General features: G+C 37.5%; 1 protein-coding gene across 1 annotated transcript in view; it reads left to right on the top strand.

Moving 5' to 3' along the window:
• The window catches only part of INVS (inversin), an 87,321-nt gene that overhangs the window by 28,122 nt on the left and 41,837 nt on the right, over positions 1-17,362 (top strand). Inside the window, exons 4-5 of the mRNA XM_032181385.1 lie at positions 8,939-9,112; positions 12,610-12,777. Of these exons, the coding sequence (XP_032037276.1) occupies positions 8,939-9,112; positions 12,610-12,777 (342 nt within the window). The remainder of the gene's footprint in view (positions 1-8,938; positions 9,113-12,609; positions 12,778-17,362) is intronic.

The following is a 17,362-nucleotide window of genomic DNA, read 5'->3' as shown; positions in this document are numbered from 1 at the left end:
CAACCTGGTCTGGTGGGAGGTGTCCCTGCCCATGGCAGGGGCTGGAACTGGGTGGGTTTTAAGGTCCCTTCCAGCCCAAACCAGTCTGGGATCCCATGTTTCTAATTCTTTCCCTATTCATAGTTTGCATACCAAAATCATATTTACTATGACAGAGATGGGGAAAAAATGTTGCTAGGAGCTTGTATTTGTTTCTAATCTTGTCTACTCACCATATCTAGCAACTAAAACTTATATTAAAGTGTATTAACATTTAAGCATACTAAAAATTTTATAAACGCGGTCATGAGTTTATTTGCTCAATTAAGAACAATATGTGTGTTGAACTTAAATGGCAATATAGTACATGACAACCAGGGTGACAGCCTGTCGTTTTAATGGTGACTTTACTCACTCTAATTAGGAATTGAGGTTCTTAGTAACTATATTGATTCCTTCCCCTCCCCCAGAACCGTTTAAAAATAATAATCAAATAATAAAATGAGCAGTGGTATTCAAGGAGTGCAAGAACAGTGCAGTCAGACATGTTTAAAGTGTGGTTCCCTCAGTGCTAATGGCTGTTGTAACCAGGCAATATTAATTCAACTTCAGAGTACTAGGAATCAAGAAGTTTCACTGTTTCATACATAGATAATCTTTCAAAATCCAAGCGTTGTTAATCTATAACTCTGAATAATTATTTGAAATCTACCTAACATTTTGACTTGCCAGCCTATATTTTAATAGCTTTTCTGAAGAATTCTTGTCAGATTTCTGGCAGTTAACTGATAATATAAGCATATCAAAATACTTCTTTTGATCTTTGAATTTCTTCTGCTCCTGGAATACTGATCTGTTTCTGTATGTATATTAATATACATCACATTAGAATTATGATAGTCACAGCTCCATTTATTTTATAAGTGCTTGATTTGTTTCCTGAAAAGCTACTAACTAACTGGCAGGTGTTGCTGACAAAGTCCATCATTTGCTCCATGTCATTCTTAAGTAGTTTCAGATGTTTTGAGAACATCCTTCTCAGAGGGATGCTAATAGATGAAACAACCTCTAAAGAAAGTGTCAGTTAGCACCTGCATGGCCCCTTTTCTTTCTGAAGACCTTACAGTTCTTGGTTTTGAAGATCTGTGATGAAGTTGTGGTGTGGGGTGAGGCATCCTCTCTTCTACACTTACTTGCTGGAAAGAGTGAGTATAAGTAAGTACATTAGTGTTGGACATGAGCAATGATTGCATCTTATCTCCATATAAATCCTGATTACTTTTAAGGAGTCTGGAGTTTAAAAAGCCTAATATCTAACCTGACTGTTTAAAAAACAACCAACCAAACCCATAGCAATCTATTTCACTTTTTTGTTGTCTTAGGATATGAAATATTGTATTTGGGGCAGAATGTGTTCCTTTGGAAAAGCAAGGCAGTGCCCTGACATGCTAAATTTCCATGCACGCTTTTAGCTCTTGTTCACCCCCAGGGTAGGTCTAAACCAAAGGATCAGTGTATATTGGTGAATATGTAGGTAATAAGCTATGATAAAGTTTGTTTTCCTGCTCTCAAGGTGTTGTTTTGTATCCAGATATACTTCCTTAAATACGGTTTGAGTTTAAAAAGGAAAATTAAAGCACTAATAATATTTAAAGACAGTAAAAGTGTAATCACTACACATACTATGACTGGTGTAGTATCAGAAAAGCAGACCTGTTTTCACATAATAATTAATTCAGCAATGATAATTTTGTAGTGTTTTGTTTGTGAAAGAGTAAAAATCAGTGAATTATGCATTATATTCCTCTGAAGAGGATTTATTGATTGTTAAATAGTCTCTCTTTTTACAAAGTAATATTGAGAAAATTGTAATAAAGCATTTTACATAAGTGCTGCTTAATTAATAATGAATGCGTTTCAAAAAATCAAAATTTAATAAGCTAATAAATTATTAAGCCACGCTGGAATGTTTAATTATCAGATATCCTAAGTCCATACTGTCATGGATGGTGGACTTGCCGTACCCTTACTCCTTTTCTGTTCCCTTTGAATGGGCTTCTTTAAACAAGCAGACCTTTGCACTCCCTGTTTTCGTGGTGCCTTTTATTTTTCCACTTGTGTGCAGCGTTCTGTGCGCTCCCAGACCGGGCTTGCTTGCTGCAGTGCTTTCTGTCAGGAGCCGTGATCAATGGTTAATATCTGCTGTTGATCAGTCTCGTTCTAACAGTACACAAACAGCAAGGGGCAAGATGAAAAATAATTTTAATCAATGAAACGTTCTTTGGGAAACATAACATTGCAGGATTTTGTGGTCTTGTGTTTTTTTGTTGTTGTGTTGTTTATGTTTTTTTTTTAATACTGGTAAATAACATTGTAAGTAGGGAGGAAAGTAGCTGACAAAAGTACTCTCTTTGACCTCAGTAGCATGCAAGCATTTAAAATTAGTTTCTAAGGGTTAAATACATAAATATATATTGAAAATGGGGTAAAACTTCATCAAAAGCAGGTTCTTCGAAACTAACCCAACATTTTGCTATGTGATTTTCTAGCCATAAATTCAGCAGGCAGCCTTTTTAGGCCTGTACAAAAACATCTAGTGTAGTGCTAGGTGGAAGATTGCAGTTAACTGGGAAATGAGGGCACAAAATGTAAGGGATGGTGAACAATTTAATAATGAGCTGAAAACAAACACTGCTGCGCTCCGAACAATGAGATTGCAAGGAGACTATTGGAATTCCTCAATGGTTGTACTTGAATCTACCCGTAGTCAATATTTTTCATTAACAAAGCTGGCATCACAAGTAGTACTTCTCCTAAGGACACCGAGGAGTGGCACAAGAGAAGGCAGTAGTGTCGACTGAAGACAGGACTGGATGTGCAGAATACCAGAATTACAAGAATACTGAAACTGATGGAAATGGTCAGAAATGTGATAGCCCGTAATGAAGTTTCATGTGCAGGGGCATGGGGACAGAACAATTTATTCTGTTTGTTGCGAACCTTTTATTTTAAAATGACTGGGAAGGATGCCAGTGTGCCAACAGATCAATTGATGAAGCAAATGCAGCTGTAAATATCTTGTCAGATACACCTAGCAGTAGAGACATAGTATTGCCATTCAGTAGGCTACTGTGTGGGACCTCTTCTTTTATGCTCTGTAATATCTTCTTGGTTGTATTCCAAAAAAATTGCTTAAACTAGAATGAGTGCAGAGAGAGAGAGAGGTTTTGAGGAGAAGGTAGGGTTTAGCCTTTGTTATTGAGATAAAAAGACTGATGCTCACTTAGGTTTTAAAACCTGCACTGTACTTTCATAGATATAAAGAACGTGGGGAGAAAACCACATTAATTCCCCTTAAATACCTAGGAATTTGTTGGAAAGGATTAGATGTCTTTACTCCCTGTGGGTGCTGGAGGATTGGATTCAGTATTGTAGAAGCTCAATTTTAATGTGCGGTTCTGATTTGTGGTTTATGCATACAAAATCATTTTTAGGAAATTCTAGTATTTCTTTCTGTTCTGCTGGAAATGTATGCCCTGACCCCATCATCAGGGCTTATGACTGTGTCCACACTGGAGAGCCCTTAAAAGCCACCTCCTTTGTAAGGAGCACTTTTAAATTGCTTTATGTTCCTTTGATCTGTCTTCCCAGAACTGGCGAAGCAGTTACCTAATTTTGAGCTGGACTCAAAGCAGTGTCTTCACATTTTAACAGCTTGGTGTTCTTTTTAATGACCCGTGCCATGTCTACCTTTTTTCTAGCTCTCTATCAACCCTAGTATTTGACTAAATCCTCACAATCGTGGCTGTGCTGTAGCAGTCAGTATGCAGCTCATGTGCAGTGCATTATAAATTATTACAAATCACTCTTTCAAGTCATGTTTAATATTTCAGATGGGTTAGAATTGTTACGTGTTTTGAAAATGTGGTCCAGCAATGCAAAGGGAAATGTTTTCTACATATATTGGCCCCTTTTAACCCGCTGATGGACGAGGTGATGGTAGCATATCCGTGGATGTGCTTTTGATGCCCGAAGAGGTGCGCTTGCTTTTCTGACTTATGAATATCCAGGAGATATCTGTGATGAAACTGCTTCAATATACACATTCATGGTGTTAAGGTAATAACGACTGCTCCACTTCAGGTGGTGTTTTATTTTACAAAACAACAGTCAGCAATTCCAGTTTTCACATTTATGTGTTTTATATAGTGTTACCTTAAATGTCCCTGTTTGACTTTCAGTTCACAGAAAGAAAATTGTATACATTTTACAGGAACTATACTCAGCTTCTTTTTAATCCTGACTCAGAAAAGCATCGGATGTTAGCCAGCTAAGAGAAGGAGAGGCAGTGGGATGTTCTCAGTAAGTAGAAATTGCATTTGTTCTTTTCTCTCCCTGTAGTGGAGGAGAGATCCACTGCTGACGTTGCGAGGATCCTACCGATCCCAGCGTTGTGCTGTGTGTGACCTCCCTGCTGGCAAGTTCACTCCTGTGGTTTTTAGAGGAAACGTGTGTGATGTCTCACGCTTGAGGAGAGACTGCTTGGTCACCTGCCAAGGAGGTTAACACTCCTTCCTGTGTGCTAAGAAACTTTTGGAAGCATTTCCTTACATGAAAGATAACGGCTTTCACAGAAGGCAGAATTAACTACAGTAATTCGTTGTTAGCTCTGTGTTAGTCTAAGATTTGGGCTTTATCAGTGCCTCTTGGAAAGTATTACATTATCTACGTTTATTGGAAAGGTAAATTTAAAAAAAAAAATAAAATCCATTAACAACTCTGTATATTTCCTGCGCTGGTAGATATCGTGTGGGGAACAAAAACATCTGCTAAATTCTTTTTTTTATTTTGAGTACTGGAATATTTGCACAGCTGTATTTTTATGATAGTGCTTTATATATGCTAGCTTGGTTGGCCTATGTGCTACCTACTACCAGAGCCAGCTAGTGGAGATAGGTAATGCTATTTAAACCTTCCCAAAAATAATGCCAAGGTAGTGATTGTTCTACATGTTGCAGTACTACTGAACTGCTTAGGACAGTGGGACAGGAGGAAGCTTGTGTGTTTGGGGGGCTGAAACCTGGTCCAGAAGGTCTTCAGATGTTAACATGGCTTCACAGAGTTGCAGGGATCTCTCTTTACCTGTACTTCATGTGCCCCTGTTAGCTTCGGTCACATCAGATACCCCGTTGGTAATACAGCCATCATTAATGTCAGGATTAACCTACAACATGAATTAAAGCACCAATGTTACTAGTACAGAGCCTGCTTTTTCATTATTTCTTCACTTAGGTGACCGTATCTGTTGGGTTGGCCTGGGCCAGATGCCCACTCAGCTGCTCTCCTCGACAGGACGGTGGGAGAAACTAGGTTGAAAAAGCTCCTTTAGATAGATGAGAAAATAAACATATCCATCATATCATAGGCCTAGAAAAGTAGGTAGATAAGAGTTCACTGGAAATTTTCCACTAAAACTTGTTCCTGGAAGTAGACTCAATGAAAATACCAGACTATATATATATATGTATATATATATTTTTTTTCTGAATGAACTTGCAGTTTTGGGGATAACTTCTTCAATGCCAGGGATAATCTGAATTCTGATAAATTCATTAATTCTAAGATGTTTCTCCAGCTGCTCTTTTTTCTACTGAAATATTCAAGAAAGGAAACTCTGACTGCTTCACTGTTAAGCTCGGGGTCCAGAACCTTTCTTCAGTCATTGCTTGACAGCAGAGCAAAAATAGCTTATTTCATTATCTGTCTACCAAAACCTGTTATACCCCATCACAGTTAGGATAAGTGGCTGAAATTTTGAAATAAAAATATTTCTTCTGATCAGACAATCTTATGCTGAAGCTAGATGTCATCATTTCTGGAGCTGTACTGTAGTTTGCATACAGAGCTGACTGTTTGGACTAGAAATAATTTTAGTAAAATATGGAGGAATTTTAATAATCAGCACTAGAATAGTAAACTTTGGCTATCAAGAACTGAGTCTTCTGTCTTTGATATTTTCACATAGTATAACAATCATTTTAGAGGGACTCACAATGTTAAGACACCACAGACTGGCCCAAAGTGCTTCATGATGCTCTGCAATCTGGAGGCCGATCAGGTGTGTCTGCTGAGTGAAAGGTAGCAAGCTTCAAGCTTGATAGACAAGGATTTAATAAAAATGAAGCAATTGGGCTACTAAACGCTTTTCAGATTAAGCATACTTTTTCCCCCTTGCACCTAGTAAAACCTAAATTAAATCTGCCTTCAACCCATATCTATTATATATTTATAAACTTAATCAGTAATCAGTTGAAGGTGAGGAATTTTTCCTTTGCCATTAATAAGGACAGCATTACTTTCTAGTAGGTGAAAGAAACACGGCAACATTTATGGTATTACTAAAGAAAAAGAGCAGCAGTCAGAAGTAAGGGTAAGAATAAAATCATTGCAACCAAGTAATGTAAAAGGACGTTGTCCTTACATTGGTGTTGTCTGTGATGATGTTTTAATAAATAGTCTTAAATCATTTGGAAGAAAGAGTATCTTTCATGTTTCAGAATGAAAGGATTTATTAAAGATTAATTTCCTAAGGAGGGGGATTTGTTGGTAGCTAAGCATGCAACAGAATAATATAGTAGTAACTTGTGGAAAAATGGTAACAGCAGAAATAAAATAAGAGTACAGAGAACAAAACTCTAATAATAAAAATGTACATTTCCTTAGTTTTATGTATTTTCTTTTATCTTTCACCCTTCTTATCAGCTGAATTCATTCTAAAAGCACGGTATGTTTGTAAATCTTCCAATAAGTATCCATCAACAAGAGAAAATCAAGTGTTTTTCTTTCACATGTATGCGTGGACATCAAGTAGGAAATACTGAAAATAAAACAAATGTATTATCCTCTGTGATGGGGAATAGCAACTATATTTCTTCCAAGACTAATATTCTCTCAAGTTATTTAGTGTTGTCTTCCCCAGTCTAATTCCCAACCACAGCATGATACACTGCAATTTTAGCTTTTTTTTCTTTTCTTTTTCTTTTTTTCTTTTTAATGAGTTTTCCAAATCTTCTTATATTTACCTGTAAAGTATGGTGGTAATAATGAGAAGTTTCCTTATCCCTAACTCATTCTGCAGCGATTCACTAAGTCATTTTGAACGTGTTCTGCATGGATTAGTAGCTGTGCAGACATCGTGCACTTCTGCAGTTGTACGTCATGGTTGTACCTTGGGGTGTGTCTTGTGTTAAAAGAACCTTATGCTTCCCAAACACCCCCCAAAAAAAAGAGTTAGTTACTCACTACCTGCTGCACTTGCTGTGAATGCTGTTGAAGAGCTCAGTAGCTGTGCTGTTGTCTCTGGCAGCAGAAGTTGCATTTTCAGACAGGTTTGTGGCGTGAGTTTTGGCAGACTTTTCTTGTAGAGCTTTAACTGAAGAGCAGGAGTCAATGATGACAAGCTGTAGAAGCATGGAGAGGGTATTTTGTCTGAGCTCGTTCATGATTTGTCTTCCCTGGTTTGTGTTTTAAAATAAAAAAATGCATCAGGAAGAAAAATCACATATATTTTAGGCACACTTGGTGAAATCCGCTGTGCCCACATGAAGCTCAACTCATCCATTTTTACTAGACAAAGACCGAAACAGTAACATGTGAAATCTGCCCTTCCCATCTTTCTGGCTGCTGTACCACCTATGGAAGTATTGCAAGAGATTGGAATATGTTAATTTGCAGGTCATTCATAAGCAAAACAACCCGAAGACATGACTGCTATTGATCTGTGTGTCAATCTGTGTAATTTGTGGTTAATTGATATTTTAACTTGTCAGTATGTGAAATTGGCAAAAGCTAGTATTTGGGGAAATCTTAAGAGAGCAAAGCTGTGAGACAGCACACTCCTTTCTCTTTAGGAAAGGTGAGGTAGCAGGGGGTGGGGATGTTAAGAACATGATCACCCAAGCTTTTCTAGCTCTAGATGTTTTGCTTTAAGAAGTTATTACTCCAGCTATTACTGCTTCTCAACTGAAACTCACTGCTGAGGGTGGGTTCAGAAAAACTCAGTAGGCTTGGTATTGAAGTGGAAGCATCAAAATATCCTATCTAGCGTTTCAGCTATGTGGGAAAGCCTCCAAGCAAGGGGCAGTAGAAAATCAAGGCTGGTTATACCTTAATTTGCTACAGCTTCTTACTGGTTACCTGATTGTATCTTCGGTTTTTGAAAGGCTTCCTCAATGTCTTGAGAAATAGAACCAAACTGTTTTCTTTGGGATCCACCCTGTTATTGGTCACAGGAGAATTTCTACGTTATTTCTTCTGAAAACCTAGGAAGTCCAATGTGTTAGGTATTTTAAGTGAGTGTTACAAGACGAGCTGTCCCATCCGTTCATCCTGCATACAATGGATCAAAACTCACGTACACTTCTCTGTTTAAAAATGTAAGAAGCAGTCACTTTTTTTTCTGTATGTTTTACTCATTCAGACGAGTAGGTTTTCTCTGTCTCTGAATCATTCCATGTTATTTTCCTTCCTCTTGTTTTAATAATTGTAGTTGGTCTTCATGTTTAGTTATATTCTTCATCTGATACCTGTCTGTCTTGCTGCAACCATATCTAATGGTTTTATTTCAGTTTGTACAGGGTATGTCTGGAGATTAAACTGTTGAGAAACTGACAGTATGGCAGAGTTTTCTGTCTTACTGAACCAGGTCTTACACACACTCCTACAGCAGGTTACATATCTGATAGCAAATAGAAAAACAAACTTAAAAATCAGGAGTTACCGTTTGTTTATTTGTTTGTTTTAATATTTATTGTAGGTTTCCACAGCCTAGAGCTGCTGATGTTTTTTTTTTTTGTTACAGTTTTTTTAAGTGCTGTGATGCAACATTAAATATATCTAAACAATATAACCATTTGGTTTAGTAAACTTAAATACATTTCTCATGTTTTTCCTTACCCAGGGAAATTACCGCTTTATGAAGCTTTTACTGGCTCGTCGAGGGAACTGGATGCAGAAGGACTTGGAGGATATGACACCATTACATTTAACTACACGTCACAAAAGCCCAAAATGTTTAGCTTTATTGTTAAAACACATGGCACCTGGTGAAGTGGATACCCAGGACAAAAACAAGGTAAAAATACTACTTAAAGACAACACTTGTAGCAGCTTTAGAAATTATGAAACAGTTTGAGTGAAAAATTATTGCAGTACTTTACCAAAATTTTTCTGACTATGTGAAATAGTGGCTAACATGGGTACTATAGTGATCACTGTTAGAAATATTAACGTTTTCCTGATGATAATATGTAGAAGTTCTTTGTACTTAGTTCACTGACAGTCATGTTGAGAGCACTTAGACTCATACTCGGTGAGTTTTAGGGTCTAGGTCTTTCTGTAACAGCCTGATCCTTGTTTGAATGTGGGTAACATAGGCTTAGCCTGCTTTTTTTCTTGAAAAAACTCTACCTGTGAAATGGAGATTCATCTGCCTTCATTACCTGTCTGGAAATCCAAAGGAATTCCACTCCTGAACAATGATGTTGTTGTTTATACACTATACATAGTGCAAATATTGTCATGAGTTTGCTGATGTCCCTTTGCAAAGTCAAGTCACTCTCTACTCCATCAGTAGAGTTACCAGCCTGCTTTAGAAACACACTGACTTCTGAGATGCTCAGGAAGAATCTACTGATGCTTGTTTAAAAGGACTATTATTAAAATGACCAGCCAAAACAGGTCATGGATCTCAGAAATGATAAAGTTCTTAAACAACTGATTGATTACTCTTTTTACAGAGATGATTGCTAACCTGCAGTAATGGCACACTAACTCATTATAAAAGAAGGAATAGGTTTTTAGCATTAAATAACTTGATTTTTGTGTTGATGTAGTTCTTAAGGTTGAGTGCTTAGCAATGTATGATTTAAAACTTCTGTGAAAGAGTTGCCTCTGTTAGCATGAGTGGAAGGATACAAGGAGGCATAGACCACATTGGTTTTGAATGAAACAGATTCATCCCTCTCGTTGGCATGTTTGATGCATGTTCTCTTTGAGAGATGATCATATTGTCTTCAGTAGAGAGATTTCTAGACTTTCTTATTTCTGATTTATTAGTCTGAGAAGGTGTGATTCAAATATCATGTGCTCAAGCAGCTTACATATCCTAAAATCTGAAAGAGGCTTCTTCTTTCAAAGAATCCAGAGATACAGGTGTTTCCTGAACCCAAATTTTTCCCCAGTGATATGGAAACAAAAAGTTAGATACTGTGAATGTAGACAGCAAATAGAAAACAAAGGGAAAAAAAAAAGGAGCTACCATTGACAAGATAGGCATGGATACAGCTGTTAGAGATGATAGAGGCTTTTTAAGCATTCAGAAGAAATGTGTCCTCCATACAATATGTAAGTGATCTTGGAACTCAGGCAAAGACTCTTCCTACCAGGCCCTAGTCTACCACTTATTCAAATGTCAGTGCCCTGACCAAGTGTACTTGGATCACCTCTTGTTCAGCGTACCAGTTTGGCAAGACCAGCCTCAGTGGACATCATCATTCATATCTCATGTAATACATTTTAGTTTTATCACAAGAGGACGTAGGAAGTGAAGAGGACTGGACTTTCTAGTGGTGTTACTATTTAAACTCTGAAATCCTATCGTGAAGGAAGTGGGATAAGACATCTGCAAGGCCGGTTTCCAAAAAACGAATCTCCTGACCCCTCCAGACAATGGAGTTGAACCAGCCTGTGCCCTAGCAATCAGCTGTTTGCCTTCCAGGATATTCTAACGTGTATCATGGAAACCCTGGCTATAATTACAGCAGTCGTTCTGGAGAGGCCGTGCTGACTTCCTGACCGCATTAATTAATTAACAAAGGTATCTGGAGACCAGCCAAAACCGCTTAGGAACCATGCCTTTTGTTCAGCAGATTTCCAAAGCAGTGTTAAAGCGTTGCCAGATTTTCCACTAAATGTACAGCACTTTTATTCCAGTTTCTGTCATGAGTAGTCACAGTAGCAGAGATGGAATTCAGGCTGATGAAAGGCACTCTTGGGGATAGAGACCAACAAGTTTGACCCCGTTGGGTACATCGCTTATTCATTTCCCTTACTGCAACTCTGTGCATCGAGATTGTCAAATATAATTCCTGAACATGAGAGAACGAGTGTCTTTTATTTAAATGTAGGTAATTGGCTGAAAAGCAGGTTGTAAGTGAGAGAAGTCTGTAAAGAAAGACTGCTTTGGTCTCTTGGTAATCAAAAGTCTCTGTGTTCATAGCGTGTGTCAGTTTCTAGGGATACTGATCAGCACCATTTAAGAAATAATATATGTTCACTTTTCACAGGTTTCTACTGCTAAAAAGTTTTCAGTTCAAATCCTGACAGGCTATGATGGTTTGAGCGTGTTTTACGGTGCTAGGCTGTGTGTAATTGGATGCAGCGTAAGTTTTCAGACCTTTTCTTGCAGCCCCTCCAGTTATGCGTCAGAACGAGCTCTTCTTCCGTGAACTACCAAGCCGACAGAAAGGTTGCAGTATCCTACTATGTTACCATGGCACAAAGCTAACAGCTTAAAGCAACAAACACAAAGAATAGGCTCCTTTTTGCCTGCCTCCTTTACAGAGACGTTAAGAATAGGCTACTGAACTCATACATTCAGTCACATTATTCAAGGGTGCCAATCCAGGGTATCGCACTCCTAGACACAAACATCCTGCAGCAGTTGTTTCTCTCCGTTTTCAAGTCAAAGTGCCACGTAATATTTTGCTAGGATGAGGGCAAGGGAAGAGGGATGGAGAAATGAAATTTGTTCTGCTTCTTACAACCCTCTGCTACAAGTTAGTTGGGAGAGGTGTCTGATCAATAAATTACTTGTTAATATCCTAGCATTTCACCGTTAAAAAAACAAACAAACAAACAAACGTTGGTTTGCTCATGTAATTATGAACATTGATAATACCTGTAAAAAGCCACTGGCAGCCAGGTATTAGCAGTAGGACCATGGATGACTTTTTTGATGTTTTATTGGACTGCTACTGGTCAAAATACATTAGATTCAGTAATACTCAATGTATAGATTTCTGAGTGATCAAGGACAATGTCAAAACCTTTGCTCAAGATGAATCCAAGTCCAGTGTCGATATTTAGTGCTAATCATTTGATAACCCTCCATCTCTGGTGTCCAGACATTTAGGAATTGAACTCAGCTCAGAATTCAGAGGTATCTGAGGCAGGTTTATGGTTTTTTCATGTTGTGCACAAGAACGTAATGAATTGTAGGATTTATACGGAATGAACAGACAGCGTTGTTCTAAGCAGTCTTACCTACCTAAAGCACTTCCATGACTGCACTCAATCTGGAACATCCCCCAAAAGTGTAACTTCAGAACATCCATTCTTTGGGTTGTAAGTAACTGTACTTTAGTAATATTTGTTGATCATTAGTAAAACAAATCATCAGGCTACACAGACCAGATTGTAGAGATAAAGACATTTCTTTTAGCCCTTTCAACCTCAAATACTCTTTCATTCTGTGAAAATACAATTAAATCATATTTCATGTTCTAACAAACTTGAATATTCATCTTATTTTTCACCATGTTTGTAAAACTTGTGAATATTGTGTTCCAGCAAACTGCATTGCATTGGAGTGCCTACTACAATAACCCAGAGCATGTGAAACTTCTCATAAAACATGACTCAAATATTGGAATCCCTGATATTGAAGGAAAAATCCCACTTCACTGGGCAGCTAATAACAAAGACCCTAGCGCGATTCACACAGTGAAATGTATTCTGGTAAGAAAATCTATTACGACTTTTTGCTATTCATTACTTAATGTGATAAAAACACTTTTGCTTTCTTGAAATTTTTTTATTTGAGTCCACTAGCTCTTTGAAAATTGAATCATTTGCTTTTTCTAATATCGATAATTTTTTAAGAAGTCATCTTAGATCTGTTTGCTGTATTGATGGGAGTTTCTTCCGAATTCTGTAGGTGAATATCTTTGTTCTAAATCATGGTTTATGTATATTCTTTTAATTAGCTTGATGTGTTTAACTGTTCATTTTGTGGGGGAGGGAGGGAGGAAGGGACTGCAAGTTCTCCTGGTTAAAATGTCCAAGTCATATTACTCGTCTGAGTTACATCTCACCCAGTGAATTCTCTGTTGTGTGTCTTGTCTTCATTATTTGAAAGTTTATTGCTAGTTAAATGTAGTGGAATATCAAATCTTGTCTGTTGTGTAGAACTCTAGGAAACAGTTGGTCATTCATCAGTCAGCCCTTGATCAGTTTATTGAGGGACTTTCCAAATATTTCTTCTGTGCAGATTAAATAATCTTTCCTTGATAGCAGATTTTCTAGTTTCATTTCCTATACTGCTATAATAAGTACATTGAAATCATGTCCTTAGCTTGATATCCACCTCTATTTTTGTTCTTTGTAAAATCTCTGAATTCACCAGCATGGAAAGATACAGAAGTCTCAGTTAAATTTTCCTCTCATACTACAACAATCTCCCTATACCTCTGTCTTTCAAATAACTTTCATAACTAGACACGCACTGGTTGTAAGCTAACTATAATGACTTCTGTATCTGTTTCAACCTGCCTGAAAGCAGATACAGACTGCTGGATTGAAATTTAGACTTTTCCAAACCTTAGATAGTCAAGATAAATGTCTTCAGGAGTTGCAGTGGATTGGCCCCAGCCAAAACAACACCCACAGAGCCACTTGCTCACTCCCCTCCTGTGAAATGGGGAGAAAATAGGAGGAAGGCAAGACGACTCACGGATCCAGGTGATGCCAGTTTAGTAGGGAAATCAAAAGCTACATGCTCAAGCAAAGCCTAAAAAGGGATTTACTCACTATTCTCCATCAGCAGGTAGAAGTCAGTCGCTTCCTAGAAAGTAGTTCTTCACCATGCTTAACAGTTGCTTGGGAAGACAAAATATAACCGTGAAATCTCCCCCTTCCTTCTTCTTTCCCTGAGCCTTTTTTGCTGAGCATGATGTTATATGGTAAGGAATTGGGGTCAGCTGTGCCAGCTGTGTCCCCTCCCAACCTCTTGCTCACCCCCAGCTTCCTCACTGAGAGAAGACAGTGAGCGGGGCAGGGTAGAGTGTGAAAGAAAAAGCCTTGTCACTGTGCAAGCACTGGTAAGTAACAGCCATATATTGGTGTTTTATCAACACTATTTGAGTTGCTAATACAAAGCCTAGCACCATACCTAAGCACCTAAGGAAGCTAGCTGGATCCCACCCAGGCATGCTACGAAAGTTCAAAAATATTTATCAACTTTCTCAAGGTGTTCTCAGAGATTCTTTTTAGGTAATCAAGAATCCTGACCATGCTAAAGTGTTTATTTTTTTATTTCTTTCCCCCTTTGACAGCTAAAAGAGCATATTCTTGTTTCTCTCTAGTCTTTTTCTGTGCATCAGCTGAATTGTTTCTATTCCACCTGTATAAGCTAATTGATGGGAGTGGTATATTACAAGTTAAAATGAAGTAGTAATTAGCTTACAGGATATCCTGTGAAAGTTGATGATTCAGAAGCATTGTTAGTAGGTAATCTATCTGTAGATTGAGTTTGGTGTTAAGTATAAATACTTTTTTTTTTTTTTTGGTGAGGTCTCCAAGTCTAATCCTTTAGTATGGTCTTGTCATCTCTCCAAACAGGTCTGGTTTTCTTACTTACCTTTATAGATACCTACATAGCAGTGTTAAGTCAACACAGTTAAAGCAGAGCTCACAATCCTCCCTGACTTTCTCAGTTATTTTTTTCATATTACCCAGCTCCAGATCTATTGCCCAAGCATTACCTTTGGTTCTCATTCCTCCCCCAGTCTTCACATCCAGGTTAACTCTGAAGTCTCTCAAATTCTTCCTGTATGTTTCTAATACATACAAACACACAGTTCAATTTCTGTCACCTTGTGTCTTAAATTCACAGAATACTTACATAATGGCATTTCTAAATTCACTAGGACAGTCTTGTAGTAATAGTAGTGCAAAAGGCCTGTGGCAATGCTATTGTTGCTCTCCATTTTTTGTCACATCCAACACAAACTAGCTGTCTTTGCTTTCATCATAGAGTGCTGTAAGCTGTAAACTCTGTGCTGTTGCTCAAATAGCAGTTGGATATTGATGTCTCCTGCTGGTCAACCTGCATTGGCAGTCTTAGTTGGTTGACCAAGTTATAAAAAAAAAATAGCATTGCTGTTGTTTCTGTCACGTTATCTTTAACATCGTGGAAGAATTCCACAGAAAAAATATTTTTCTCTAATGTCCTACCCAGAGTTGTGTAGCACTGCTTTACGAAACCTTGACAAAAATTAAGCTGCTGGTTTTATTGAAGCCACAGTCTATGACACTGAAAAATACTGTCTTGATTTTCTGTGCTCTGCCATCTGTGTGCATCCATTTGTTGTCACCTGGTTTTAAATTCCTGGTAAGGAATGTCATTCTGTTTCATATTTGTACAGTAGTTGTATCATCAGGATCGTAAAAATAAACGATGATGAAAAGAGCTCAACTGAATGCTGAAAAAGTAAGTTTAGTTTGCATGGGTGGCAGTTATGCACAATTGGCTACGCCTAATATTGAAATCTGTGACATACAGTGAAAATGGAGCCGATGACATGTTTAGGAATGAAACATGCAAAGTAGGGAGAAACTGTAATCTGGAGATCCTCTCATGGTCAACTTCCTTTTCCACCTTTCCAGATTCAGCAGTGCTTGGTTACATGAAAAACGTTGGGAAGATTTAAGGAGAAAAGAACAGAGTAAGGTGCCATTAATATGGTGGAAGCAACTGCTTAGTGCTCTGTCTCTGTTTTATCTCTCTTCTCTTTATTTATTCTTCATGGTAAGAGACGTGACATTTATTTGTACAACACTTGCCTTTGTTGCCTACATTCCGTTGTTCTAATTGCTGCAGAAAGAATGTGTAGCTTCAGTTTCTTCTGTGCATTGTGCTTAAGATATAAATGTAATGTGACAGCTTAATTATGGCTAGTTTTACAGATAAAGCTCTTATAATGCAGAGAAATTATGCTCTTGAATGCGAGCACAAACAGGCCTACAAAATTTTTGTTCAAGTGGCCAAAAAGGTCAAAAAAACCAGGTACTTTTAGGCTAGAATGTAAATAGTGACTCTGTCAATAAAAGATTTCTTATCATTTTGGAAAAGTGATGCTGTGGAGTACAGGGGTATGTTCTGTGAAACACCTGTGGCTTTGAGCCAGGAGTTTTAGGAGTCTTGCATTTAATAAGTCCTTGTGCTTTTTTGGAAAGTTCAAAAATTAGCTTTCTAGATTACATCAGTAAATTATAGGTAAAGAAAAGAAGATTTTTTTTTTATTCCCCCTTTTTTTTTTCAAACAGAGGTTTTCCTCTGGTGCAGTTACAGCTGTGCATGTCTTCATTCATTTTTAGTCATTCTCAAAGACTGCTTCTGATTTTCCTGCAGTGGGCTCTATACTCCCCCTGCTGAGCAGTTTGAATAGAGAGAAAATCAGCATAGTAGCAGCTTTCTCTTGAGCAGTATTACAGCTAGGGAAGAGCACAAGACTTCACTTTTCACTGTAATGGCTCAGATAAATGCTTTTGAACGCTTATTAGAATAGTGCTATTCATGCTTGGATTACTGTGGTTTGTGCATACAACAACTTTAACTTTTATTTTGTTTTTAGTTAGAGATTCACATTTATCTACTTCTTATGTTTTTAATAGAAAATCTGTTATTGTGCTAGTGGCTAGATATGGTAATGAACTGCAATATGTTTCAAGTATATAAATTTTTGGTCTCCCAAAACATGGCTAATGCTACTGATTTTAAAAATGACATCCAGTTTTTTAGATACGTGACATGGAGAACATAAATAGTGGCTACATGCAGTGTAGAAAGTTCGTAAATGTTTAACTTCAAAAAAATTAAATATTAGGAAGCTGACATTTTCTGAAAGTAAGACAGCAAGATACAAAGAATCAAGGTTTTGTAAATTAGGTTACTACTGCAGTATTAATGTAGCCAGATTGCATTTAAGAAATGTAACTAACTCCAAATGTATTTATTGTTTAATCTAATAAATAGAACATATAGAAGGTGTAGACTTGGTAGATTAATATTGGGGTAGAAACCATATCCTGACTTTTTGCCACTTGATTTATCATTCTCAGTGTTAGGTGTTGATTTTCTATGCAATACTGTATTTCAAATAATGCAAGTGATTTTGTTACATATTTGTGTACTTCATAAAGTCTATAGGAAGAGTTGCAATTAATTTAATGAGAAAAGGATCAAGAACTTGCTTTGCTTCATTAACAAGCTGCACTGATCACAGTCTCTCCCTCCTGTTTCATAAGTATATAGTGGGGCATG

The sequence above is a fragment of the Aythya fuligula genome, chromosome 2 (assembly GCF_009819795.1).
Source record: "Aythya fuligula isolate bAytFul2 chromosome 2, bAytFul2.pri, whole genome shotgun sequence".
Lineage (NCBI taxonomy): Eukaryota > Metazoa > Chordata > Aves > Anseriformes > Anatidae > Aythya > Aythya fuligula.
Note: the sequence above shows the minus strand (reverse complement) of the source record. Positions and strands in the feature narration are given on the sequence as shown.